Source organism: Eutrigla gurnardus, assembly GCF_963514095.1.
Source record: "Eutrigla gurnardus genome assembly, chromosome: 4".
Classification (NCBI taxonomy): domain Eukaryota; kingdom Metazoa; phylum Chordata; class Actinopteri; order Perciformes; family Triglidae; genus Eutrigla; species Eutrigla gurnardus.
Window position 1 is genome coordinate 30737090 of NC_139918.1, and position 25671 is coordinate 30762760.

Here is a 25671-nt window from a genome sequence, read left to right on the forward strand (position 1 = left end):
CAGAATAATCGATAATAATAATAAAAGTGAGTCACAGCCATAAATTCTGTGTGGCGCTCTTTTGAAATAATATGAAAAATGAATTTTCACGAATTAAAAAAAATAATAATGTAGCAAATTGTTGTTCAGTCGACACATTTTACTGAGTAGTTTGTGCTGATCTGTCTCCGCGTCGGGACGGTTTCTAGGGACAGTGCAGCCAGACCATGATGGAGTTGGCCGGGAGGCGGGGCTTAGCATTGTCAGCGGCCATGTTGGTTGCGACGGCGGCAGGGCTGAGCATGGGTGAGGGTGCGAGGATGGCGTGCGGGTTAGGTTTGGCCAGCGTGGGCATGCCACCCTTGATCTGGACGTGGAAGAAGAGCGCTGCAGAGAAGAAGATGGATTTCAGACTGGGCTTCATAACAAGAGACACAGAACGCAGACAGGATGCTACTTACGACCAGAGAAGACGTAGTGCTCGTAGGCGTCGCTCCTCTGAGGGATGGGCAGCGTCAGGGCCGACGTGACCGGGCCGGGGAAGCCTTTCAGCGACACTCTGATGTTGATCTCATCACTTCGAACTAACGGTGGTGAGAAATTACATTACAGTTTTTTGAGTACATTTACACACTTAAAAAAAGTTTTTCTATAATTATTTTAATACTAGTGTGCTTTAGGAAATATAAAGTTAGTTCATTATGATAATACTGTTGGTTAGTGGTGCTTGGTTTCCACATGCTTCTAATTTCTCTGAGCTTTTGAAGTCTGTTCGTCGACTCACCGGCCTGGCGAGTGAAACGTCCGTTCATGGCGCCGCGTGGTTTCTTGCTACAGGAGGGAACGCTGGACGCTGGGAAGGTGAACTTCTGCATGATGTCTCCTAGAGGACAGACGTAGATGGAGTTGCTGTTGGTCACGTCCATAAACTCAAACCATGTTAAAAAGACACATTGCATGTCCATTTACTGCACCGGTCAGACCAGTATTGTTTGTCCTCACTTATGACTCAAAGACCTCGTGGTTGCAGCGAGCTAACAGCTAACAGAGCTAATACAGCTAACAAAACTAATACAGCTAACATAACTAATACAGCTAACAGTAGTCAGCACCCTGTCCACTAGTTTATCCCTGTCTTTGTGTCGTCCTCACTGTTCTTAAAGAAGTATACGGCCTCTGGTCTGCTGCTGGTGGCGGGTACCGCCAGTGCAGCTCTCATGACTCCTGTCAGACCCGGGAACTCGGAGACCAGAGGTTTGGGGTAGCCGGGCTCCATCACCATGTTCCCGTCCAGACGCCAGTACTGGTCTCCCTGCAGGGGTTTGATGACGAGGACAGTTGGTTGAGTTCATATTGTAAAACCTGCTTTTAGACCTAGATAATAATATTTCTGTTCTGTTGAATATCAGAATGTGATGCTTCTGTAAATATGTTCCTCCTCTATCTGAGGCAGCAGTAATCAGATATTTGTGTCAACAACTGGACTATTCTGGACTGGACACTGACCTTTTCTGTTATATGATAATAATATTACACTTTATTTACATAATACTCTAATGATACATGTGAATAAAAACAGTATAAACAAAAATCAAAAGCTTTCACATAAAGAATGGTTAACGTCGTGATGGCAGTAGGAGTGATAATACTTATAATCTAGTATCAGTAGTGTCAGGAATGGTTGTGGTATTAATGCAGCGGCTGTGGATGGTTGTAGTAGCTAACGACTCGTAGTAGTACTTGTACCTTGATGATGTAGGTATTTCCGTGGCAGTTGCTGCGCGTGAAAACGGTGTCGATGGGGGATGGGACACCCAGAGTGTCCAAGATACTCAGTGGATGACCAACCGAGTGACTGACGGGGTCCACAGACCAGAAGAGGTCACCTGAAACACATATTACCTCGTAGAATCACACACAATATATATATATCTTTATATTATAAACGACAACACGTATTTATTTACAGTGATACAGAATATCCCAGGGGACAAAATAAATGTACTTTTTCAATAGTATATTGCAAACAAACTAACAAAGAAATGTCCTGGAAATATATTAACAGTATACTAAAATGTATCCATAAATAGTAAACAGTTTGCAGCAACATGTTGATACAACCTTTAAATATGAGAATGGTGCCGTTCCTGAGAGCCGTCATTCCGTTGATGGGAGAATCACTGCAGAGGTCGGCATCAGCAAGGAGTCCTGCACACACACACACACACACACACACACACACACACACACACACACACGTTACACACTAGAAGTCACTGGGCTGAAATTGATCCAGTGTTTCTTCCCAACTTTACTGCGTAAAATTAAGATGTTATTGTGTCTGTTTTCTTTGACGTTCCTGCTCTGGCCTACGACACAACAACATACTGTTGTGTTGTAAATGTGACGTCCAAAGTCGTCTTTATTAAAAGACACGAGACTGAAGCTGAAGCACTCGCTTAAAGTGGACCACTTGTCCTACCTGTCCACGGCCCCTCAGGACCTCCTTCCACCAGACCCAATGCCTGGGCTATGTCCTGCAGGGTGCTGGATCCCAGCGAGATACTGAGACCTGGGAACCAAAACATTATGCCAGTCTGGTCAACTGTGGTTACTGAAGTAAATACTCATCTTTAAGTTATCAAAGATTCAAACAAAATCAAAATAAACAAAGATATTTTCTAAACAAAAGTCAATCAAATTTCTTAGATGTTTTTAATTATTCCAAATGTATCCAATGAAATTGAACAAATGTTAAATTCCATATTGAAATGATTTCTGTATAATTGACCTTGACTTGGTGACACTGGAACTGGATTATAAGGGAAAGGGTTGGACATCGGAGGCAGACCGGCGGGGGTTTTCTTCACATCTACAGGAGAATCCGGACAAAGAAGGTTTTTATGTTTCATTTAATGAGATGAAACAAAATGATCTTTTGTTAAAAAAAAAAAAAAAATTTAAAAGGAAAGCTTAAGATTTTTTACTTATTTTCTTTGGCATTTTGGCCCTTTTGTGAAATAGGTGAACAAAATGAGCAACAATGCAAAATGATCTAAAAGGGTTACATTCAACTTAAGCTGCACAATCCAATATCATTGTCTGTGTATAGACTAGTGTGGTTGTGGTTGCTTACCGCAGTGGAGCAGGTGGTCATGGCAACAGGTGTTGTACTGGAGGCACTGTGCATCACACTCGCACTGCCGACCGCGCCTGAATGTCTCCCCACAGCGACCCTGACAGGACTGATCTGGAAACCACAGACAGATTTCTTATTAACGCTTTATTTCAACTGGTTGCAACTACAGAGGCTAAAAGGCTCCCAAGAAACCAAAACAACAAGCTAAAGAAGATTGTTTATATAGAAACCAAAAAGGTTGCTGAAAGAAATCAGATCAAATGTTCATAGAAACCAAAACAAAGAGCTAAAGAGGCTCAAAAATTCTATAGAAACTGAAAAATTAGCTAAAAGAATTCTGTTAAAGCAGTCATAGAAACAAACAGAAAAAACATTTAACAGGATAAAGCATGCCATCGAGTTGAATTGGATTCTGTTTGTTGGTCAGTATGACTCTATGAATAATTCCTTAAATTACTATAAACTAAAATCCAGTCATGTGATCTGCTCTCGTTGTGGTCTGTTCTAGTCCTCCAGATTTCCGCTGTGTCCCACAGCAGATGAATCGGTAATCGAGTGTCTGACAGGTGAGTTGGGTGATTTACCGGAGGTGCAAATTGCTGCATAGTCTGGGCAGCAGTCGTTATGCTGCAGGCAGCCGAAATCACAGGAGCACTGTTGTCCTCTGGTGAAGGCCTCGCCACAGCGGCCCACACAGCTGCCTGATGGGAGGCACGCGGCTTTAAGAAATATCAACAAAATCAAGAACACGAGAAAGCGAGAAAAAATCTGTTACATACAATCATATAAAACGAGGAATTATGCTACAAAAGTAAATGCTGCTAAAATCTGAGAAATATTGAGTGAAATAAGAGAAAATTGATTGAAAGCAATTTGATTAAAAAAACTTTTTTTCTGCTATTTTTCAAAGCTATAAACAGACATTCCTTCTGGGGGAAAAATAAATATACTTTACTGTATTTCAAATATATTTACATTTTTGTTTATTAGAAATAAATTGACTATTATACTTCTGTCTTATTCTAATTAATGTATTTATTTTAGATTTGTTTCCAGTTAATTGTTACAACAGTATATTCATTTTGAGTATATATTTAAAAAAAATTACCAACAATATATTTAACAACAAAGGTGATGTATAGCCTACACTTTAGTAATAACACCTATTTCTCCACTGAAAGTATATATTCCTCGAATATTTTAATAGAAAGTGTACAATAGTATTTTAAAGGATGTTATTAGTATTATTATGAAAGCATAATTGTTAGTATACTTTCAATATACTTTCAGAGAGTACATTTTGTAAGTATAAGTATATCAAGACTTTCTGATTTGAAGTGAAAGCTTTATTATGGCGGCGGAGTGACTGTGGTACCTGGTTCAGCAGCTGTGAAGGTCACGGCAAAGCCAAGCGACAGGAGCCACAGTGACATCTTCATCATCCTCGTCATCTTCTTCACTCAAGTCTGTGTCTGAAATCTGATCTGAGAGCAGGAATGATCACGATAAACAACAGACAAACATGAGAAACAACAGACAAACATGAGAAACAACAGACAAACATGAGAAACAACAGCTGCCACTGTGGTGGATGAGCGAGGTGGAGTTACCTTCTCAGTGTGTCACGTCTCCTCGTCTTCTTCCTCTTCGTCTTCCTTGTCTTGTCGATCTGCTGCTCTTATATACCAGACAAAGGACACTTTTAATCAGCGTCACACACAAACACACTCTTGCACTTCACCCACAGACTCATTAAAATCTACTTAAACGTCCTACGCTGGCAATAAAGGAACTCCTACACAGCAACACGTTGATTAAGAAATACTTCTTTTTTACTGAGTGTTTCTGTTGCACAAAGAAGTCTGTCTTCTATTTCTTTTTTTCAATCATTTCTTTTATATATTCTACATTAAACCTTTTCCCCCTTTAATAAACCATTTGTGTAAAAACGTCTAGTGATGTCAAGATGTGCATGAGGATACAGAGACACGTACATTACCCTCCTAACAAAACACAAGGAAAACAATAAATGAAATAAATATACAGATATATAAGGAAATTATTTAATCAGAAAAACATGAATAATAATGGTAATCAGATCAATAAATAGAATGTTGAAAAAATAATAGTAGTAATGATAATAATAATATTAATAATATTGCTGCTGCCATGGCCCAGGACACTGGATGATTAATCTCAATTAGGCTTTTAATAAATTATATATAAATAAAATATGAATAGTAGTAGTAGTGATAATGATATGATATATTAAGATGATGACAGTAATATTAATAATAATAATAACAATAGTAACAACAATTATTATTATGTATGTGCATATATGATATGATTCATGTTTATAAAAGTAGAGAGGCAGGCAGAAAAAAGATGAATAAATGTGAAGGAAAGGCAATAGAGGGTGATGCTGATATCAGTTGAGATATTCAGAAGATGGTTATCAAGGCTCTGATCTTATTTTCAGTTTGGATTAAAGGTTAAAAACTGATTCCAGGATTCATTAAAGGCTGAAATGTGTTTTCTGTGAGTAGGACGAGTGAAGGACGGGAAGAAGGTTGTTTAGATTTTCTTTAGAGTGTGTAAATGAAGGAGTGAAAATACCCGCTGTGCTATTCGACGGTTTACGTAAAGTGACCAAGAAATGAACCATAAAACGCTTGTGAGCGCTGTGGCTTCACCCACACGTGATCTGACTCTCCGACACCTGTTTTTTTCTGGAGGAACGAGATGCTTTGGGGCCAGAACTGATGTCATGTGGTTTGATAATTATGCTGTGGAGTTTGAAAAGTTCAGCTCAGCACGCGGCTCGTAAAGAGCGTCTACACGAGGGTTTGACACGAAGTCAATGTGGTGAGGAACTGACTTCAGAGTCAGATAGACACTCTTGTTCATCTCTTCCATTATTACGTTAAAGGGACAGTTCTCACTTTTTTGAAGTGGGGCTGAAGACTACCTCCGATTCTGAGAAGTGAAGCCAATCCTGAAGTGCCTTTAACTGTCATTCACTCTGCTGGCCATCAGGGGGCAACTCTTCTCTGATCGTATAGAAGGCTATCAGAAAATTCTCTCTTGATTTATTATCTCATTAAACTCTATGTGGTTTGTCCCAGGGGCCCTCATAACCGACTGGGACAGAAGCAACACGTCAACACGCCCACTCTGTTCCCATCCACCTGCTGGTCTGACTCACCGCAGAGCTTTTACTCCAGCAGTTAATTACGTGTGATGAGAAGCCTCCAATGAGCCGTCATGGAGGGGTGTGGTCACGCCAGCGTTTTGTGATTGGTCATGCAGCTTGATGTAAGCAGATCATAAAACTTTATTAACACCCCACATTGTGACCTTACACAGTGTGGGACGCACGCCGGCGGCCAGTTCACACACACTTAGCTGGTGATGAGAAACAGGAGGCCAGACAAACATTATGACACATTTATTCAAAGTGTGTCTGGCAAACGAAAGAAGAATAGACTTCCATTCAACCTGACCGTGTGAGCGTACGTTTAGTCATTTAACGGGCTAAATAAAAGTGTTTATTTGAGGTGTCTGCCCTCCTTTGGTACATGACCTCATCCTCTTGGAACAAGTGGAGTGGTCACTCCACTTGTTCCTAGAAATGTTTATGAGATCAAATGTTTTCTCAAACAAAATGTTCTTTTTATAAATCTTTAGCCAACTCCAGTGTTACGAACATCCACAAACAGACTCAAAAATGATCAAAAGCATCAGCCATGATGAGAGCTGTTTGAATGAATCCTCTAAATGCTGAATAAAGGTGCTTCACTGCTTATTTTTTTATCCCCTTTACGCCGGAACATCCTTTACATCCTTTTAACGCGCCATTTGGTCATTCAAGAAAACAAATGATATGCCTATCTGCATAATTATCAGGTATTTTCATGCATTTAATAATGGGAATTGTGTTAATAAATATAAGTGGGCAGTGAGAACCATTTAGTTTAAATGTATTTGTATTTATTTTGAATATGGTACAAATAAGTAAAAAACAACTAAAATAACATAAAACAAAAATTAAATATAGATTCTCAAAAACACTATTAATTATCAACATAAATAAATATTGCATGATAAACTAAAACTCAATAACTAACTTTATTATTCCTTCTTTTTAATGTCAATTCCAACCTTCAGGAAAACACGTCACGACAGATTTTTTTTAACGATCGCGTCCAAAATCTTTCTGTAACACCGGAACGAAACAGTCCTCTTGTTTGTTTCCGCCCGGACGATGTTAAAGACGAACCAAACAACTCGGTTACTGCACGTTTCCTTTGGCGAGTACTTGGGTTTGTTTGACTGCTGTTGTAACGTTGTTAATTTGTTCTCGACTCGGTCAGTAAATCACATTTTAAACGCGGTTAACAGCCGAGTTTCACCGGAAGAGATCAACCCAGTGAGAGGCTAAGCTAACGTGCTAGGTGAGTTAGCCACCGTGTCGATGATGTCATTAATGTCAAGGCAGACAGCTTTATATACTAGCTCTGTCTGGCCAGGGTTTGAGCTTTTTATGAGCTTTATCGTTTTTATTTTGTTTAGCTTCTCAGAGGACCCGGATGTAGCTTCATAGAGAACGTGAGTTAGCTAAATACACGTTTCTTCAACTTGACTACAAGACCCATCTCACCCTTCCCATCTAAGTGACTACAAAGACACACAAAGTGTCCATAAGAAGACAGACTGACTACAACAAGACTCAAAGTGATCCAAAGAGTCTCGAAATGACTACAACAAGACTCAAACTGACTACAAATAGACTCGAAAAAACAACAACAGGACTCAAACTGACTAAAAAAAGACTCGAAATAACTACAAGAAGTCTCAAGTTGACTACAAATAGACTTCAGAGACGTAAAATCGAGTAAGCATTTACATGAATAAAATCCCCAAAAACACTGGAAATGTTTTCTATATTTTAAATTACCTGTATATATAGTTTATTTGTTTTTCTGACTATTTATTTCCATATTTTGAAACCAAAATATCAAACAAATGAGGCTGGCCGCCTCATCTTTGGGAAGGAGGTTTAAAGTTGAGCTGAGGAGATTATTTATCTTCCGTATGGTGACGTATTTCTGAGTGAAACAGGCTCGGAGGTAATAATGGTGGGAGGAATTTGATTTGATCGTAAACATTAGCTCACGACCACCTCTTGCTTGATGAGATATTATTGGTTGAAAGAAATACAATTTATTGTTAAATAGGTGTTTATTTATTTAATTTTCATTTCAGTGTGACTTTATGCTCCGTGATATCCGGGCTTTTCAAGTAGATAAAATCTGCTATAACCATCATCATGTAATGTCAGGAATATTTGGGGAATTAAGAAGCTTTTCTAAATTAATAACATTTTAATGCCTTTTTTTCTGCATTAGGTTCAGCTGCGTCGCTGCAGTGATGCTCCTGGTGGACTCCGGTCTCTACATCGGCACTGCGGCCGACCTCAGTGACAGACCGGCGTTGGCCGACGCCGCCGTCACTCACATCCTGTCTGTGGACTCGATGGACCCCGCCCCTCTGGTTCCCGCTGATCGGGACTTCAGTAGGAAGTGGGTGAACGTTCTGGACGAGGCGACCTCTGACCTCCTGAGTCACATGGATGACTGCTTCCTGTTCATCCGGGAGGCCGTGGATGGAGGCGGGGCTGCACTTGTTCACTGGTAAGGATGCGGCGTTGTCCGGTCTGAGAGTGTTTTTGTCTTTACTTTAACACTTTCACAGCTCTTTCACTTCATGAAAGGACGTTTTCTTTTTCTCCTCACCACATAATTGCATATTGTTGTCTTATTCAATAGTTTTCCATGCTATTACCAGTTCATGTCATCCCTGCACCAACATGTACAGTTACTGTAAACTGCGGCTGCAACTCACCATTATTTTTCATTGACAACACATTTCAGTCTTCGATAAATGATCATTAAAAGCTGTAATGTGTGTGTGTGTGTGTGTGTGTCAGTCAGGCTGGTCGGAGTCGCAGTGCCGCCATCATTACTGCCTATCTAATGAAGAGATACCAGCTGGGCTTCACTGAGGCTTACGACAGACTGAAGACTGTTAAACAGGACGTACAGTAAGTCCCTGTGTGTTTCATGGTGTGTTCAGACCAAACGTGAAGTCCCAGATCCACCAGGAAACCAATCGCGTCCTGTCTGGGTTCATGACATCATCCAGAGGTGCTCGGTGGATTTCACCAAGCTGTATTCACCAGATCTAGCAGGACACACGTTGGCTGGTTCACCACAGCTGGAATAAACCGTTTACCTTTGATTTAATAGAAACAACCAGATAAAAACATTGGGTCTGTTGCCGTCCATTCGTGTCTCTGCGTTGACTTTATATGGAACAGCGATGCACAGAATGTTCGCTTTGCGTTTGTTATGAACACACCATGAGAGGACATCTCATGTCGTCGAATGTCGTTATTGGATGCAGCGCAGATGATGCGGCGTGTTTTCAGGGTCAACCGGGGTTTTGAGGAGCAGCTGTGTTTGTACGAGTCCCTGCAGTGTGAAGTGGACTCCTCCAGTCCTCTGTACAAACAGTACAGACTGACCAAGCTCACGGAGAAGTTCCCAGGTAACCACACACACACACACACACACACACACACACACACACACACGCACACACACACACACACACACACACACACACAACCAAGAGATCACTTTGTTCTTAACTGCATTGATTTGTGTGTGTATCTGTGCGTGTGTGTGTGCAAACAGAGTTGCAGCAGGTTCCCAGGGAGCTGTTTGCCGTTGACCCCGCCCACTCCAGCTCCTCCGAGGCGTCCTATCGCTGCAGGAAGTGCAGGTGAAACGTGGACGAGTGTCATCTTGATGCTGAGGTTCATTTTGTGCCACTTAGAGAGTTCTGAGCACATTTTGATGATGGGGGATAATATTAATAATAATACTGATGGACAGGATAATGGTGACATGACACTTTCATCACGTATGTAATCAGGATTCTAGAAGAATCTTAATAGAAGACAGTGACTCAGCCTTATAAGGAAATAAGTCTGAGTCAGCGTCTAAGTATTTTAAAGGGATGTTTCAACATCCTGACTCCAGCTCCGTTCTTATCTGTTTCTTCCTCTGCAGACGGACTCTGTTTCGCGGCTCCAGTCTCCTCAGTCACCCGGTGGGAGAGGGAGCGCCGGCGTTTGGTTACAAGAAGTCCAGCAACCTCACCGGTAAGAACACAGCCACAGAACTGTGAGGCTCGGAGGGACTGAGATACTGGAGGAGCCGCCTCGGCTCAGCCACCTCCATGTTTGCTTGTGATGTCAGAGGTGAGAGCTGCGTTCAGGTGATCCAAGTCCAAGCCCGAAATGTTGTACATGCAGGGTTCCCAGAGGTCAGGGAACTTCTGGAATATCAGAGAATTTAGAAAAAGTCTTCTCCAGACATGGAAAGTCAGGGGATTTTGACTTAGATTGGGAACGCTGTAGTTAACCCAGTATTAAGCACCTTTAACCAAAGTGAACAATAATGTGGGAACAACATCGTGGTTCAGAAATGTTGTGGCCTGTTCTTCCTCCTCCCACCAAATTTCATGAAAATGGTCGTTTTTTCCGTAATCCTGCTGACAGACATAACGTAACTTACTCTGTGGATCCAATAACTGCATTTTTGACAGGAGACATCCGGTGTACGTCTTACTTCATTGAACCCGTGCTGTGGATGGAACAAGCTTTACTTGGAGTGATGGATGGACAGGTAACACACACACACACACACACACACACACACACACACACACGCCATAAAATACAATACCTGAACTGATTCTCATCGAGTCCACTTTTATGTTTCCGGAAAACATGGTGGAGTTTTATTTTGCTTATGACTTATGACATATATAATAATGAAGAGTGTGCGTGTGTGTGTGTGTGTGTGTGTGCAGCTGCTGTGTCCTAAGTGTAGCTCGAAGCTGGGCTCGTTCAGCTGGTGTGGTGATCGGTGTTCGTGCGGTCGCTGGGTGACTCCGGCCTTCCAGCTGCATCGCAACAGAGTGGACGAGATCCGACAACTCAACATGCAGAAATGACACGCTGCAGGATCTCTCTGTGGGACGGAGTAATCAAAGCACTCTGGGAAGCCACTGTACACAGTTAGAGACTCCCTGGTGGACAAAGTGGAGCATTTAGCAGCGAAAGAGACTTGGTGGAGACCAAACACAGAGCTGAAAGAGAGAGAATATGAGATGTTAGCTCCTTATTCTCTAAATAAGCAGATGTTTGCAAACACCATTTCTGATCAAAAGGTCAATGTTGTGTTCATGGCTTGTTTCCATTGCACCAAAATCAATTACAGCAGATTTAAAGCTGCATTGACTGGTTGTTGTTTTTGGCCTTTTGGTAATCAACCAACTCTATTAACACCACGGCTGATTTTTCAGGACAATTCCCCTGATATTTACCTATTTTTAAAGTCCGAACCTCGGGCAGATGTCTATTCTGTAATACATTCTGTAAATAAATGACAAATAAAGACATACTTATATGAAAAGGTGATTAATGCTGCTGCTGAAGTTTTCTACATCCAGAACAAACCGTTCTCTTGGCCAATAAATACTTAATTTTATTAATTAATGAATACTGTGTATGTAGGAATATAGTTCACAATCTCATACGTATGAAACACAATAGTACTACATTCCACTTGCAGTACTGTACTACAGTAATCATTGAGTATTGCACTGTATTGGGGGTCGATATCTACTTTGAACCTGCTCAATCATATCATATCATTATACTTAATAAAGTCAACACTGATCATAATGTTTTATAATTCCTATATGTGTAATATAAAGTACTTTATAATGCAGTTCATTGTGATTATGTTAAGTTAAAGTGGTCATTGTTTGATGTATTTGTTTGCTCTTACATACATTTAGTGATATTTTAGTTGTAGCTATACTCCATCAGGGTGTGGTGGCGCTCGTCCACCACCTGAGGGCGCTGCGGGCAGAGAATCCCAGTTTGGGAGTTGAATCTGGAAAAGAGTTGATCATGGACCTCTGTCAGAGCAGCACAGTAGGGATGTGATCTAAAAGGGCATTCAGTGTTAGAACAGTGTTATATGAGACTGAGTTGTTGTGGCTCAGGATTAATTTAGAGGCTTTTCCATCTGATGGATAAACCATCAATTATCAGCTCAGGTTCATTGCATTGTGATTATGAACTTTGTCCTGATCCACCACAGATCTTTATTATAATATATCTCATGCACAGAATCTTTTATTGTTGTTAACACGACTGAGCAACAAAGCTGCTGCGTCTCCTCGCCTCGGTGCCAACAGACGAGTGTTAAGCTGTTTACAGTACAGTATGTGGATTGTTACTGAGTGAGGTCGTTCAGACTGTAACTCAGCTGTAATGTCCAACAGACGGCTGGAAAACTGGAGCACTCACACTGGAAATGTGATGAAGAGAGGAGGGGGAGGAGAGAAAATAGTGACCACCAACCAAAAGAGGGTTATTATGTAAAAGAAGTGGGTAAAGGGTTTAAATAAGGTAAAGTGAAAATGTGTGAAAATGAAAAGAAAGGAATGGAGGAGAGACTGGGGGATGTGGTCTTGAGTTTTCCATGCTCTCATAAGCGCTGGAATTAGGAATCAATCAGGAGGGACTTCCCAGACTTTGTGAAACTATAACTCTGTGCACATACAGTAATACTTAGTAATACTTAGTAATACTCAGCTGTATCAGCTGCGATAATGAGAGATTGTGGCTGACCACATCAGACGCACCCGCTGCATTATGGGTAGAGCAACTGTTAAAGACGGTTGGTTCCCACAGGGAGGGATGGAGGGGAGGTGGAGAGGTCAAACAAACACAGGACTTTCATCAAGGAGGCTGCTGTTCGTGTGAAACTAAAAGCAAACGTTCCATGTCACCCCGCGCTCTTTTCCTAAACCTAACTAAGTGGTTTTGCTTAAAGTCATGTGGTACATGGAGCGGCCGTTATTAACAGTGACGTGGTGTAATAACGAGTAAACCAAGCAAGGAATTTTACTAAGACTGGGTGAGACGGGTGGCAGATGCTTCAAACAAACACAGGACTTTCACTCAGGCGACCACCTTTTGTGTCGTGTGTGAAACCAAAATGATTAGCTGATTTTAGGCTTGTTAAGTAATGCCATGTGAAGTTGTTATTTGCGTAGTTATGTTACTATTTTAATGTAAACCATGAACGTTAACCACGTGGCATTGTGCGTCAGTGCTCCGGTGATACGAGGCTGAATATTTGTTCGGTTCAGAAATGTCGATGGTTTGCCGATATGAAGGTTACGTTATTGTAACCCTGGTTTTATGAACATGAGCCCTCAACTGCATTTTGAAGCCTCGGCATGAAGCAACAAACAGTAAAATCCTTTATTAATAAACTTGAACGCCGTCCTCCTGTGTGGAAACGATGCGCCTCATAGACGGTGTGTGTTTCTACAGTGAAGCTGAACAAAGACTCCTGGATGTCCATAAAAACATCCTCTTCACTTTCTCTTCGGGTGGTTTTGTTTAACTTTACGGCCTGTAAGAGCTTCAGAAAGTGCAGGATTTAAAAAACAAATCTTCAAGTGCTCTAAAGATGCACTTTAACAGAATTTAAATAAATGATTGTGTTTGAAGTCACCGGTCTGGTGAGCAGGGTCATGTTGGCTGACGTCCAGGTCAGTGCTCTCACTTTAATGCTGCTGAAGGTCTGTAGTTTGTGTGTTTGCTAATAAAGCTGACGTTGAGTGACTGCAGTAATAACAGTTAAGTGCAGTGGTGCAGATGCCAGATGTTGAAACGTGTGTAGCTTTATATTTTTGTTGTCACAAAGCCGGAGTTTTCCTTTAAAGGTGTAAGTGTGTAAGATGACATTTTATTTTTTTAACAGAATGTGAAGCACGTTCACCTCTTCAACCGGCCTGCAGATCTGAAATACTGTTTTAGTATCCCTCATATTTTATCCCCCTTTTTAAAACACAACCAGGCTTTCAGGGTAAGCAGTATAGACGTCGACCATTGGGTTGTGGACTACGGTTTAGGAGCCTCAAGTTTGGCATTTGGGCCGTAGCCATCTTGGGTTTTGGACATCAACAGCTCAGAGGTTTTGCCACCAGTGAAGGAAGTGACCATATTTGGACTGTGGAGGAGCGACGGGTGGATCTTATGAACACAAGCGGCAGAGCAGCACCTTTACTGGAGTGAAGCTGCTAACAAAGTTAGCTTCATAATTCAAGGTCCAATTTACATCTAAGAGTTAAAGTCATCTCAGTAGCTAACTAGCGGTAGCATGGTAGCGAACTGTCAATCACCTGGTAGCCCCGCCTGTAAATAATCCATTGTTTTATGGTCTATTTGACTCTAAATGGACCATAATGTACTAAATGAACATCATGCTGGATTGAAGAAGACTTGAAACTAGAGTTTGAGACCATAAACTCCAGACGATGGCCCGTATCTGTGATACTTTAGCTTCACTTTTATAACATGGGAGGAAAGTTAAGAGGCGTCATCCAACTGCAGTTTCTGGTCTGATGACTTTAACCACTTTAATGCACATTAGTGTCACACTCAGTTCTGCACGGCGTGTTTTAAAGCAGACTTAACGATAATTGTCAGGTAATAAACGTCTAAGTTGTTGCTCTCGTTTTGTTGCACAAAGAAGCAACAGTGAGTTGAGTAAGGCTGGAACCAGATGAGTCCAGCAGATGTGTCTTGCAGCAGAGTTGGCAGCATCGTAAATGAGCGCAGCGTTCACGTGGATGTCAGACACTCAACACGCTCTGCTTTCTGCCTTCGCCAGAGAGGACTTTCATCAGCCCGCTTCCTGTAACCCGATCCAACGAAGATTTTCAGGAACAACAGCGGGAGGGCGAAGGAGTGACATGATGCAGGATGTGAGTCACTTTCAAACCCCCGACCCGCCTGACCATGTGGTTTCTGGGTCTGGGCTCGTGGGAGAACCACTTTAAAAGCACTCGGGACTCGGATCTGCTGCTCCGATAGGTGATTCTCACCAGTCGTGGTCTCGGTCGTCACTCAGAGGAATGTAAACGTTTTTTGGCAGTAAACTGTGGGAGTCTGAAAAAAGTGCAATATTTGCAGATTAATTGCAAGACCGCCTTGCAGAACGAGCTATTTCTGTCTCTCTGTTCTCTGAACTCGGCTGCAGACAGACGTGGCAACCAAAGCGGGTTTTCTGTTCCGTGATGGATTCAACTTTTTCTGGCCTTTCAGCTGTTTTAAACCTTAGCGTATCTCTATACGCTACCTGAGCTCGTGTCATTCGAGTGTCGCTTCCATCTTTCGTGTGGACCGCAACATTTTTTTGTCTCCGTGTGTCTGAGACTCTCAGAGTGAAAAAACAGATGTTGAGACCTAAAGTCTGGGAGACACATCAGGTCTCTGCTGTCTCGTCGCCCTCTGTATTATTTTCCACCACTTTGCTCCTCCCTTCACCTCGGCTTGCCCTCTGTTCATCGCTCACCTCCTCTGCTTTCCAGTGTTTCCTCCGTCTGGCTGGAAGCGAAAGCAAAGTTTCTGCATTTCATATCCTGCGCAGCCAAAAAACATATTTTAATATCTTCATTTCCCCCCTGAAATTCGTGAGAGTGAACGTAGAAAAAAACCTTTTGATTATGTATATTTTCCACCTGGCTTGCAAAAGCTCCCTCAAGGTGCGTTCGCAAGCGATATAAAGTCATGAAGCGAATTAACGCTGGCTGAATTTGCGGTGGGTGATTTCTGTGGCGCAAATTACATGAATGAGGCGAATAATCGGCGTGTTGCTCTGATGCAAAGCCAATCAGCTTTGATGTCGTAACTGTGTAACCTCTGTGGTCCCTCAGGGATCTCCGATAGAACCTCACATGTGGAGAAACTCCTTTGTTGTGACCTCTGACCTCGACATCCATCCCTCTTATTCTCTCTCCTTGTCTCTTACGTTGCTCTCTATTCCTTCCTCTACTTCTCCTTCCCTTCATCTTTCCTCCGTTTCCTCCTCCTCCCCCTTTCCTCTCTTTCCATACTCGTTAAATTCTCCCCCTCTCATTTCGCCCACAATTGAACCGAAGAGTGAGTGATGTGATCGTGATAAACCTCCTTTCTCCTGTTTTCTTTTTCATTGTTTGTACACATTTTTAGCTCAGTGGTGGTCAGGAATGTCAATGCAGATACCGCTGCTATCTTTAAACCAGGCATTACGCCGTGTGTGTGTGTGTGTGTGTGTGTGTGTGTGGTAAACCAGACATTATGCTCAGTGAATTTAGACAGATAGCACTGTGTTCTCTGGATTTTGTGTGTTGTGAGTTTGTGTGTGTGTTCACTTTGACAACTATCATTGTGAGGACCAGTTTTAATTTTAGACCTTCAGATTGAGGACATTTTTGGAACTTGAAGACAATTTTGGAAAGTGAGGACATTTGGAGCTGGTCTTCTGGTCTCCGAAGGCCTGTTTGGCTTTAAACAATTAGACATCTAGTTGTGATTGTTAACGGGGCTACGCCATGCACTACGTCAATGAGGGTCCTCACAAAGACAGAGTAAAGGGATCTGTATGTGACATCTGTATAGTAACGAAACTGAAATCCAGTGGATGAAACCTTGTCGTAGTCTATGTGGAGGTAAGGAGGTCTGGGGTGTCTAGTGTGAGGAGAATAAACACAAATGATCCTAAACTTGAGCGATTAACAAGAAGCAAACATTTGCTTGGTGTTTGTTGTGAACGTGCCTTTACAACCCTCAGAAAGGCTGGTGACCAGAATCGATCTTCTGGGCTGGTGTCCTTACACTGCCACATGGACAAGGATGTGTGTCTGTGTGTGTGTGTGTGTGGGTGGTCACCAGGCTTTCAGACATTCAGACCAAGCGGTTTAAAGACAGTTCTACAGAACACACACACACACACATACACACACACACACATTCAGAGTATTCAGTCGATGTGAATGGGCGTCTTTCTTCTGCATCCTGCTAGGTGGTCACTTACCACACACACACATACACACACACACACACACACACACACACACACACACACACACACACACACACACACACACCCCTCACACACACACACACACACACACACACACACACACACACCTCACACACATGCATAAACATGGCAGTTATATAACTTTTGATGTAATTTCCACAGGATCCAATCAGCTTTACTGGAACACAAGTCGTATTGCAGCCAGTTTGTTTGTATATTGTTGTTTGGAGCCATCTCTTTTCTAGTTGGTGTCCTACTTTGTGTGAGCCATAGCCTATTTTGTGCATACGATTGTACCGTTATTTTGCAGTTAACATTTTTGTGTGTGTCAGGTTTAGTTCTCTGGAGAGTCCATTAGCTGCTAGACCGGAGCAGAGGGCCCATAAACAAGTCCACGACGCTGAGCTATTAACGGCCCTTGTGCTCGCCTGCTGTGAAAAAGTGTTATTGTTATAAATGCGTTAGTTGCTTTAGTGCTTTAGTGGATATGGACTGGTTTGATCTGAAGAGAACTGTGAACAAAACCAAACCAGCTTATCAGACACCGGGAGATGGTCTTTCTAGGAGTTGATGATGAGATTCTTATGGTAGAAGGTCTGGTCTGTGTCCTGAGGTTCACCAGCATCTGGATGGGGCTTGTTTTCCATCCTGGGAACCTTCCAGTGGCTCTGCTGCTTCCAGGAAAACTAAATCAACCCCAGAAATAATGTCCAGTTGGCTGGAAGGAATGAGGAGAGAGAGAGAGAGAAACAAAGGGAGAGCCTTCATCTTTTTTAAATATTTTATTATAAATTAACAAAAAAACGGAAAAAGGCAAACTTGTGGTTAGCAGTTGCAATCAACCTTGTCTTGTGTTTTAAATGAGTGAAATGTGGCAAAGCTGCCCTTTCTGGTTCTCACCTGAACTGAAACGTACTATCAGAACATAACTGAATGGCAATGAGGGTAAATATACAAAAAAAAAACATACTGTATGGACCTTGGCAATATGAAAAAAGGCTGCTGCTTTATTACACCCTGAAAGTAAATGACATGTTAGATGCAATGCTGTGTTCACATCAAACATGTGGTGAATTATTTGTCGTGAATGAGGCAAATATGGGAATTCGCATTTTTGCCTCATGAAATATTTCAACATGTTCAAGTTGACCAGAAAGCAGGATATGCTTTAGGGCGGGGCTACCTGGTGATTGACAGGCTGCTACCACGCTACCAATGCTAGTTAGCTACTAAGATGACTTTAACGCTTAGCTGTAAAGTTGACCTTGAATTATGAAGCTAACTTTCTTTAGCAAAATCCAGATGGATCCAGATCCAGTAAGGTTGCCCCTGTGCTGCTTGTGTTCATTAGATCCACCCGTCGCTCCTCCACAGCCCAAATATGGTCACTTCCTTCACCGGTTGCAAACATCCAAGCTGTAGTCTGAAAAAACCATGAGGTGATGTCACCATGACTACATTCCCTTCTTATTCCAGTCTGTAGGTTTAGGCAACAAAACCTCTGGTGGATGAAACGTGTCGGTGCACCCATCCATTTGGATAAAAAGAGAAATGTGTGAATACATTTATTTATATTCATTCATACGAACCCTGGAGTTTTTGTCCTTTTTCCAAACATGAATTTATTTTCTGAGTTAGGTGCTGCGTGATACTGACTTGTGTGCGTGACAAAGCAGCAAATATAAAACCTTCAGTTAGAGCGATCCACAGTCATTTAGAACCAAAAACATCTGTTCACTTATCTTATCTGTCCTCAGCTTTGTTTGCTCGATAAGAGTAATTTGTCCTTTCATTGTGTTAATAAGCGAAGATGACATCATACGTCATCTGATGTCCGTTGTCCCACGCGTACAGTTTCTTGTCCACAGGGCAGTAGGCCAGCTGGGAGGTGTGCGAGTGCACGTTGGTGAACGCCAGGCTCGGCACGGTGTGGGTGAGCGTGTGCGTGTCGAAGGCGTAGGTCACGTTGGCGTAGTGGTGCTCCATGCTGTTCACTGCATAGAGCACGCCGCAAACCAGGAAGCTGTTCCCGTAGCGACCGCGTCGGAGACCCGTGCGGAAGCTCTGTATCGGCTGCAGGTCTCGGGGGTGGAGCTGGATGAGCAGGATCACTTCCTGGTGGAAGCCCTCGGTGTCCAGAGCCGGGTAGAGCAGCCAGAGGCCGGACTCGTCGATGGCAAACTGCACCTGGAAAAACAGCAAAAATATCTCAAACACAATCACACTTAAAGTGTTTTAACCTGACTCTGCAGTTCCTCTCTGCTCTACGCTCTACAAAAGATGTACGGGATATAAAAGGGTTCTCTGTTCCTCTAAACAGGTTCTAGATAAAAACCATTGGAATAGTAAAGGGTTCTCGGTAAGATCTAATTAACGCTCTTAGGAAGTGAAAAGCTTCTGACAATCCATCACATTTCTGTTGATGGTCAGATGGAACGGACAAGATACAACGTGTTAACAAGTGAAGGTCAGTGGGAATTAAACTTAGGGCTTCCAGCCTTTATGCTAAGCTACGCTAACCAGCTCCAAACTGCTGCACCTAACGGACAAGCAAGAGGGTGGCATCGATCTTCTCATTTCTTCTAAAAAACAAAAGCATGTCTTCCCCAGAATGTTGAACTTTACACAACATAACACAAGCAGTCGTTTCTACCCTTCGCTATCTGACCTTTTAAACTCCAGTATACTCCAGTAGTGTTTTTGTTCCCCCGCGCTGACCTTTTATGACCCCATTAAAGTGTCCCCAGTGTAAATCATCATGCAGCGTTTCTCCTGTACAGTTACATCACAGCCGCCACGCTCACATGAAGCACACTGACTTCAGATTGTGTCCTGTGAGCCTGCTCCTCCAGTATGGCATCGTGTAATGTGGTCCAGGCGGCGACGTATCGGTGCCTCAGGTCATATCTGATGACGTCCCTGCTGAAGGCGCGGTTGTAGTAGAACGCCCCGTTAAACACCGTGTGGCCTGTTCCAGTGAAACTGTAGGGCAGCTTGTAGGAATTACTTGGCTGACCTGAGCAGGAAGAACAAACAGAGAACGTACATGCTGCTGGTCAGGCTCCCAGTCCACAACATGACCTTTGGAACAAGTGCAACCTCAACTGTCGACATGTCATCCAGCGTCTGCAGAAAGTATTTCTATATTTTACTGGTTCTCTCCACTATATAAACAGTACAAAAACGTTTACCTCAGTGGTGCTAATGGGTTACGTTTTCTAAAGGTCTTTCGGTTCTCTCTAGCTTCTGAGTTTTTGCTGAAAATGGTGAAATATTTCAACGTGGGTTAAGACGTGAATTTCTTGAATTAGCTTCATTCAGATTTCTTTTTGCAACCAGAGTCGCCCCCTGATGGCCAGTAGAGAGAATGCAAGTATAATGCACTTTTCAGGAACGGAGGTTGCCGCCTGCCTTCTACACACACAAACAACTCCCGTACCTGATTTGAAGCTGCCCATGTCTCGGAACTCTATGAGGTTGTTGCCATAGTGACCATTGGTAAGGTAGATGACGTTGCCGTGGCCGCGACCGTCTCTCATCCAGGCTCCATCACTAAAGCCGTAAGAGTTCTGCTGAACCGGTTCAGAGATGCTGGCCAGCGTGTCCTTACACACCACTGAAGAACAAAAGAGACACTGTGGATCAAGACTCTATAATCAGACTCAACAGCAGATAGACTTCTGTCCTATATGTGTCTCTACCAGGCTTTTTCGTGGTTTTAGGTTGGTCAGCGGGGCTTTCCGTCCAGCTGAGTCGACTTTTGGATCCTGGCCGAGACTCTGCCGTGGGAGGCGCCTCAATGGGTGGGCCTGTACCGGTATCTGAGGGCTGAATAGTAGTTAGCTGGGTAGTAGTCGTCAGTTTGGTTGTGGTTGGTTGTGGAGTGGTTGGTGGTGGAGTGGTTGGTGGTACGTTAGTGGTCAGTTCAGTCGTTGGCTGGATGGTGGTGGGAACTGGTTTGGCTGTAGTTTGCTGGGAAGTAGTCGTCAGTTTGGTCGTGGTTGGTTGTGGAGTTGTTGGTTGTGGAGTTGTTGGTGGTGGAGTTGTTGGTTGTGGAGTTGTTGGTTGTGGAGTTGTTGGTTGTGGAGTTGTTGGTGGTGGAGTTGTTGGTTGTGGAGTTGTTGGTGGTACGTTACTGGTTAGTTGAGTGGTTGGTGTGATGGTGGTGGTGGGAACTGGTCTGGCTGTAGTTGTGGTTTGTTGGGTGGTAGTCGGGGGAGCGGTTGGTTGCTGGGTAGGTTCTAGTTGTGTGCCAACAGTGGTTGAAGATGCTGGACTCTTCTTGGGGAAAGTCCTCAATGTCTCAATGTCCAGTAAGTCCAGTGAAGAAATTGCAGTTTGACCTGCTGTAAAAGAAGTAAAATGAGAGAGAGAAGAAGACATTTTTGTGTTGAATTATTTTTTCCCTGACATTTCGATGTCCTGGGAAGCCCTGAGGAGTCCCGAGACCAGACAACATTTACATCTGATGTATCAGATTCATCCATTCATGAATGTGTGCTATGTAGAGATGATATAGAGTGGCTTGAAAAAGCTGTCTAGCTCACTGTCACAGTAGAGATGTGAAAAATAGATATTATTTTTAGATACAGGATTTTTTTAATTTACTTGACTTATTATGTATTTATTTATTATTTATGGAGGCAGACCTTATGATGATTTCTTAACTAAATGTAAAGTGATTCCAGGATGTTTAAGTGCCACTTTAAGAGTTTTAAGCAGATGTGATTTTGGCGGGATCATATCGTCACATGTCATTTAAGATGGAGTGACATGCTGACAGGTGAGGAGGAGAAACTTCAGGTCATCAGTGACATAAAAGCTTTACAATAATAAGGAAGCCTTCGACTTACTATTTTTCCCTCTCCCTTTCTCCTCCTCCTCCTCCTCTTGGTGGCTCTCTCCCTCCGCCTTGTAAAAGGTCACGCCCCTGACCACCATGCTGTTCTTGTCTTTGTTTGGCTGCTTTGGCTCTGTCTTTTCTTTGATTGGGTTTTGCGTTGCCGTCTTATTCCTGGTCGGTTGTTGTTGTTGTTCCAGTCCATCGTGCTGGTGGTTCTTCTTCAGCTGGCCTTCATTATTCTTCTGCAACAGAACCGGAGCATTTCTGTATCATTTATTGGAAAAAACCCCCCCTGGGATTTTCAGGTGAGATAATATTTCTGAATAATGAGATATAAGATGCGTGACTTTGCTTCCGACATGTCAGACAGTCGATACCTGCTTGTTGCCATTGGCAACCGCTCCACTTTTCTCTCCTGCACGACCCAAATCATTCACCTTCTTTTTCTTCTGCTGGGCCTTCTTCACCTTCTCCTTCTCCTTGGCTCTTTCCTTGGCACGCTCTTTCTCTCTCGCTCTCTCGGTGAAGTTACGGGCGAGAGCCTGGAATGCACACATGACGACATCCCGTTAACATCCCATCCTCGGCAGGGGCGGTGACCCCGAGCAGACGACTCCACAGCCAATCTCACAGAGTTGCCATGGTGGAAAAATGTGATGAAGTAAATGATTGTTCATAAATAACGAGCCCCGCTGACTGCAATCATATTAATTATGGCTATTAAGAGTTTATTTTTCTTGTGTTGTCATCGAGTATCTCTGATTGGAGCTTCAGTCTTGGGCTGAAGGAACACCTTGGGAACCTCGTAGCGTGCTTCCATCTGCTCCGTCAGGACATTAAATATGAAACCTGAGTGGTGTTTGTTTGTGCTCACCTCCTCCATGTTGTCCACCCTGCTCAGCAGCTTGGTGGTGACGGAGTGGAGCTTTAGCAAGTCCATCCCGTACAGAGAGCCCTCCAACAGGTCAATTATGGTCGCCAGCTAAATATGCAAACACCACAAAGAGAAATGTCACAGAAAAAAAAGATCATGTGGGAATCAGCTAAAGTTCAACAAACTAAACCGACATTGTGTGTGTGCTTCTACCTTGATGTCATCTTTGCTGGCCTCCTGTAGTTTTTTGAACCTGTACTCTCCCTCACAGGGGTTCACGGCGGACGGGGGAGCCATGCACACACACTTCTTGCAGTCCGTTCCCTTGGTGACCGTCTCCACGCTGTAAGAATGCTGGGACGCCAGGTCGCTGTCTTGGTTTCGGCTGCAGTCGGACCGTTTGATTGGTCGGACGATACAGCGACACACACAGTCGGACCCGGATGACACGGTCTTCACTTTGTCGTAGTCGCCCAGCAGCTGGAAGAGAGGGAGGAAGTTTGATTCATCACTTTCATGGAAACTTTCAATGAATAATACACAACCTTTAACTTTTGACCCATTTTTTGAGAATTTGTATTTTTTTTATCAGTCTGTAAACCTAGAAATGATCAATGAAAAGTAAAAAGCAGAGCTGCAGCGTCAGTGATGGTTTGCAGCTGCAGCAGTGATGCGACAGCTGCAGGCGTTTACAAACAGCCACTTTTTGGTTTGGAGGATATTACATAACCAACCACCAGTAGGATGCAACACACACACACACACACACACACACACACACACACACACACACACACACACACACACACACACACACACACACACACACACACACACACACACACACACACACACAGAGGCCTGGATCTGATTTACACTCATTTAAGCTGAACTGACAGACCGGTCCTGGATCGGGTTTAAAGGAAAACTAAAGTATGGGCCTAGTTTTTCAAATAAAACTGCCGTCTAATACAAGCACTCAATCTCATTTTCATGTTGGAAATAAGAAAATTTACGTTTGACATTCTTGTGTGGGTTTTTTTTCTTCTTTTTTTACTTTTTTTGCACTTGATGTAGTGGATGGAAAATGTTCCTGAGTTCACAGAGAAACTAACTGAGATGTGATCTGACACACATGAGGAGAAAGGGAAACTAATCTGGCCTGGGGTCGAGCTTCTGACCATATATATCACCATGATTTACCAATATTAAAAATGCTCCGGCCAGCAGCGACACTGAGGAGGACAATGTGAGCGGATAACACATTTAAACGTGTTGGAAATTAAGTTTGATAATGCCGAATTAAAGAGTATCTTTTTATAATCTATGCAATATTTGATTGTTTTCCTCTACAGTACGTTTCGCGTACGCATTTTGTCATTAAACTAGGAGTTTGTGTTTGCAGTGTAGCGAGGAAGGACCTCTGAGTGCACGGACCTGGCTCATGACGTTCTCCTGGTTCGCCAGCTCCTCTTCCAGAGGCTCGGCGGTGGGCGACTCGGCTCTCAGCTCCGGAGCGTCCCTCCCCGGGGACTGCTGCTCCCCTCCCCGCGGACTGTCCTGCGCCTTAGCCGCGTGGGGAGCACCCTGGACCGGTCCATCCACCTCTGCTGCCTCGGTCACCAGCATCGTCTCCCGCGAGGGCTCAGCCTCCAGAGCATCAAGACCACTGACGGCGCAGCACAAAACGAGCAGTGAGAACCGGCGCCACATGTCTCCTCCGGGCGCCGCAGACAGCGAGCAGCTCTCGGTGAAGAAACTCGGAATTATCAGGTAGAAAAAGCCAGAAATGTTTGAGCAGGTCCGGTGTGAGAAAAAAAAACACCCGCGTATCCAACCGTCAGTTCGGCTTGACAAGAGAAGAGCTGTCCGGCTTCCAAACGCGTAAAAACGACGCTCCGCTCGGTCCTCAAATGCGTCTCAACATCACCAAAGTTGTGAATGAAGCGGAACAACGTTTACGTGCCATCAGAAAGGAAGGATGGAGGAGAAACGAGACACAAAAGAAGGAGGTCTGTTCGGTTCCAGGCGACGTGTCGCCGGTGAGATGGGTGGCACAGATGGTACAGAGACCTCCACACGGGACCCGGTCCAAACCAGGACTGGCTGGGTCCGTGTCTGAGAGAGACGGAGAGAATGGTAAAACCTCTTCATGTGATTCAGTGATCCTTTAAAGTAGCTCGGTCATTTAAGAGACCCCTTAATGTGGCTATTGATCTGAAAAGGGTTACGAGACTCAAACGGAGCCGCCAGACTTTATATCTATGAACGCAACACAGTCCTCAAGGCGCCCATCGGATCCAGAACTCCGGTTACAGTTCGGGCCTCTCTGGTGGCGGAGGTGTCGCGCTGCCGCCACTTGACCCGGGGGATATGGGCTCGAATCCCACTCCGGTTGAGGTGATTCTTTCCTTTTATGGTTCAGGTGACTTGGAGACTCTGAGTGAATGGATGGACTGACAACCTGTCCAGGTGTAGCCGGCATCACAGCGCCACCAGGGGGCAGTGAGAGACAGACATGGACCGGTCACAGGATCACTGTCCTCGGTTCCCTGCAGTCTCTCCTGTCAGCCATGAGGACACTTGTCTCTCCTGGCACCGACTCATGATCTATTGATTCCATCGTCACTTTTAATAAAGACTAATCTAAGTCGAACCCACAACCTTCTGGCTGAGCGTCAGTAGTGCTAGTAGTGTCACCAAGTAGAGTCTGACGCGTGTCACGTGGTCTGAAAGATCCATACAAGCCATTTATTGGGAGTTACAGTACAGACATGCTCTCTGGGTTTCACGCATCGCAGTTCTACCA

The 25671-nt window shown here is 43.5% G+C and overlaps 3 protein-coding genes across 6 annotated transcripts; 1 reads left to right on the forward strand and 2 right to left on the reverse strand.

The window, feature by feature from the left end:
• Positions 1–175: 175 nt before the first annotated feature.
• prg4a (proteoglycan 4a) lies at positions 176–4764 on the reverse strand. The gene is made up of 12 exons (XM_084007727.1): positions 4729–4764; positions 4494–4602; positions 3703–3819; positions 3116–3229; positions 2771–2851; positions 2462–2551; positions 2101–2187; positions 1726–1865; positions 1132–1291; positions 764–862; positions 441–563; positions 176–366 (listed from the first exon to the last, which is right to left on the reverse strand). The coding sequence occupies exons 2-12, from the start codon at positions 4567–4569 to the stop codon at positions 185–187; spliced, it is 1269 nt and encodes a 422-aa protein (XP_083863853.1). The 5' UTR covers positions 4570–4602; positions 4729–4764; the 3' UTR covers positions 176–184.
• Positions 4765–7373: 2609 nt separating this feature from the next.
• dusp12 (dual specificity phosphatase 12) lies at positions 7374–23262 on the forward strand. 2 transcript variants are annotated; one of them, XM_084007007.1, is made up of 9 exons: positions 7374–7575; positions 8530–8814; positions 9111–9224; positions 9612–9730; positions 9880–9967; positions 10258–10349; positions 10796–10875; positions 11063–11235; positions 23134–23262. In XM_084007007.1, exons 2-8 carry the CDS (start codon positions 8552–8554, stop codon positions 11204–11206), a joined length of 900 nt encoding a protein of 299 aa, XP_083863133.1. In that variant the 5' UTR covers positions 7374–7575; positions 8530–8551; the 3' UTR covers positions 11207–11235; positions 23134–23262. The 2 variants fall into 2 exon arrangements, with proteins under 2 accessions (XP_083863133.1, XP_083863132.1); XM_084007006.1 differs by lacking the exon at positions 23134–23262 and having other exon boundaries at positions 11063–11667.
• Positions 17923–25279, reverse strand: olfml2bb (olfactomedin-like 2Bb). Of its 3 annotated transcripts, none has more exons than XM_084007004.1 (9): positions 24300–25279; positions 23076–23342; positions 22863–22970; positions 22426–22530; positions 21999–22230; positions 20847–21491; positions 20585–20761; positions 19950–20161; positions 17923–19332 (listed from the first exon to the last, which is right to left on the reverse strand). In XM_084007004.1, the coding sequence occupies exons 1-9, from the start codon at positions 24573–24575 to the stop codon at positions 18943–18945; spliced, it is 2412 nt and encodes an 803-aa protein (XP_083863130.1). In that variant the 5' UTR covers positions 24576–25279; the 3' UTR covers positions 17923–18942. The 3 variants fall into 3 exon arrangements, with proteins under 3 accessions (XP_083863130.1, XP_083863128.1, XP_083863129.1); XM_084007002.1 differs by having other exon boundaries at positions 22366–22530; XM_084007003.1 differs by having other exon boundaries at positions 19965–20161; positions 22366–22530; positions 24300–25199.
• Between the last annotated feature and the right edge of the window lie 392 nt (positions 25280–25671).

Bases quoted from the DNA above. Each gene is read 5' to 3' on its own strand.
- olfml2bb (XM_084007002.1), bottom strand. From the start codon at position 24,575: ATGTGGCGCCGGTTCTCACTGCTCGTTTTGTGCTGCGCCGTCAGTGGT. The intron at 23,343-24,299 runs GTCCGTGCACTC...CCTCTCTTCCAG, and splicing joins AGGAGAACGTCATGAGCCAG to CTGCTGGGCGACTACGACAA. The intron at 22,531-22,862 runs GTGAGCACAAAC...TGTGCATTCCAG, and splicing joins GGGTGGACAACATGGAGGAG to GCTCTCGCCCGTAACTTCAC.
- prg4a (XM_084007727.1), bottom strand. From the start codon at position 4,569: ATGACGAGGATGATGAAGATGTCACTGTGGCTCCTGTCGCTTGGCTTT. The intron at 2,188-2,461 runs GTAGGACAAGTG...GTGTGTGTGCAG, and splicing joins TCCTGAGGGGCCGTGGACAG to GACTCCTTGCTGATGCCGAC. The intron at 1,866-2,100 runs GTTGTATCAACA...TATGTGTTTCAG, and splicing joins CACCATTCTCATATTTAAAG to GTGACCTCTTCTGGTCTGTG.
- dusp12 (XM_084007007.1), top strand. From the start codon at position 8,552: ATGCTCCTGGTGGACTCCGGTCTCTACATCGGCACTGCGGCCGACCTC. The intron at 9,731-9,879 runs GTAACCACACAC...GTGTGCAAACAG, and splicing joins GCTCACGGAGAAGTTCCCAG to AGTTGCAGCAGGTTCCCAGG. The intron at 10,350-10,795 runs GTAAGAACACAG...CATTTTTGACAG, and splicing joins GAAGTCCAGCAACCTCACCG to GAGACATCCGGTGTACGTCT.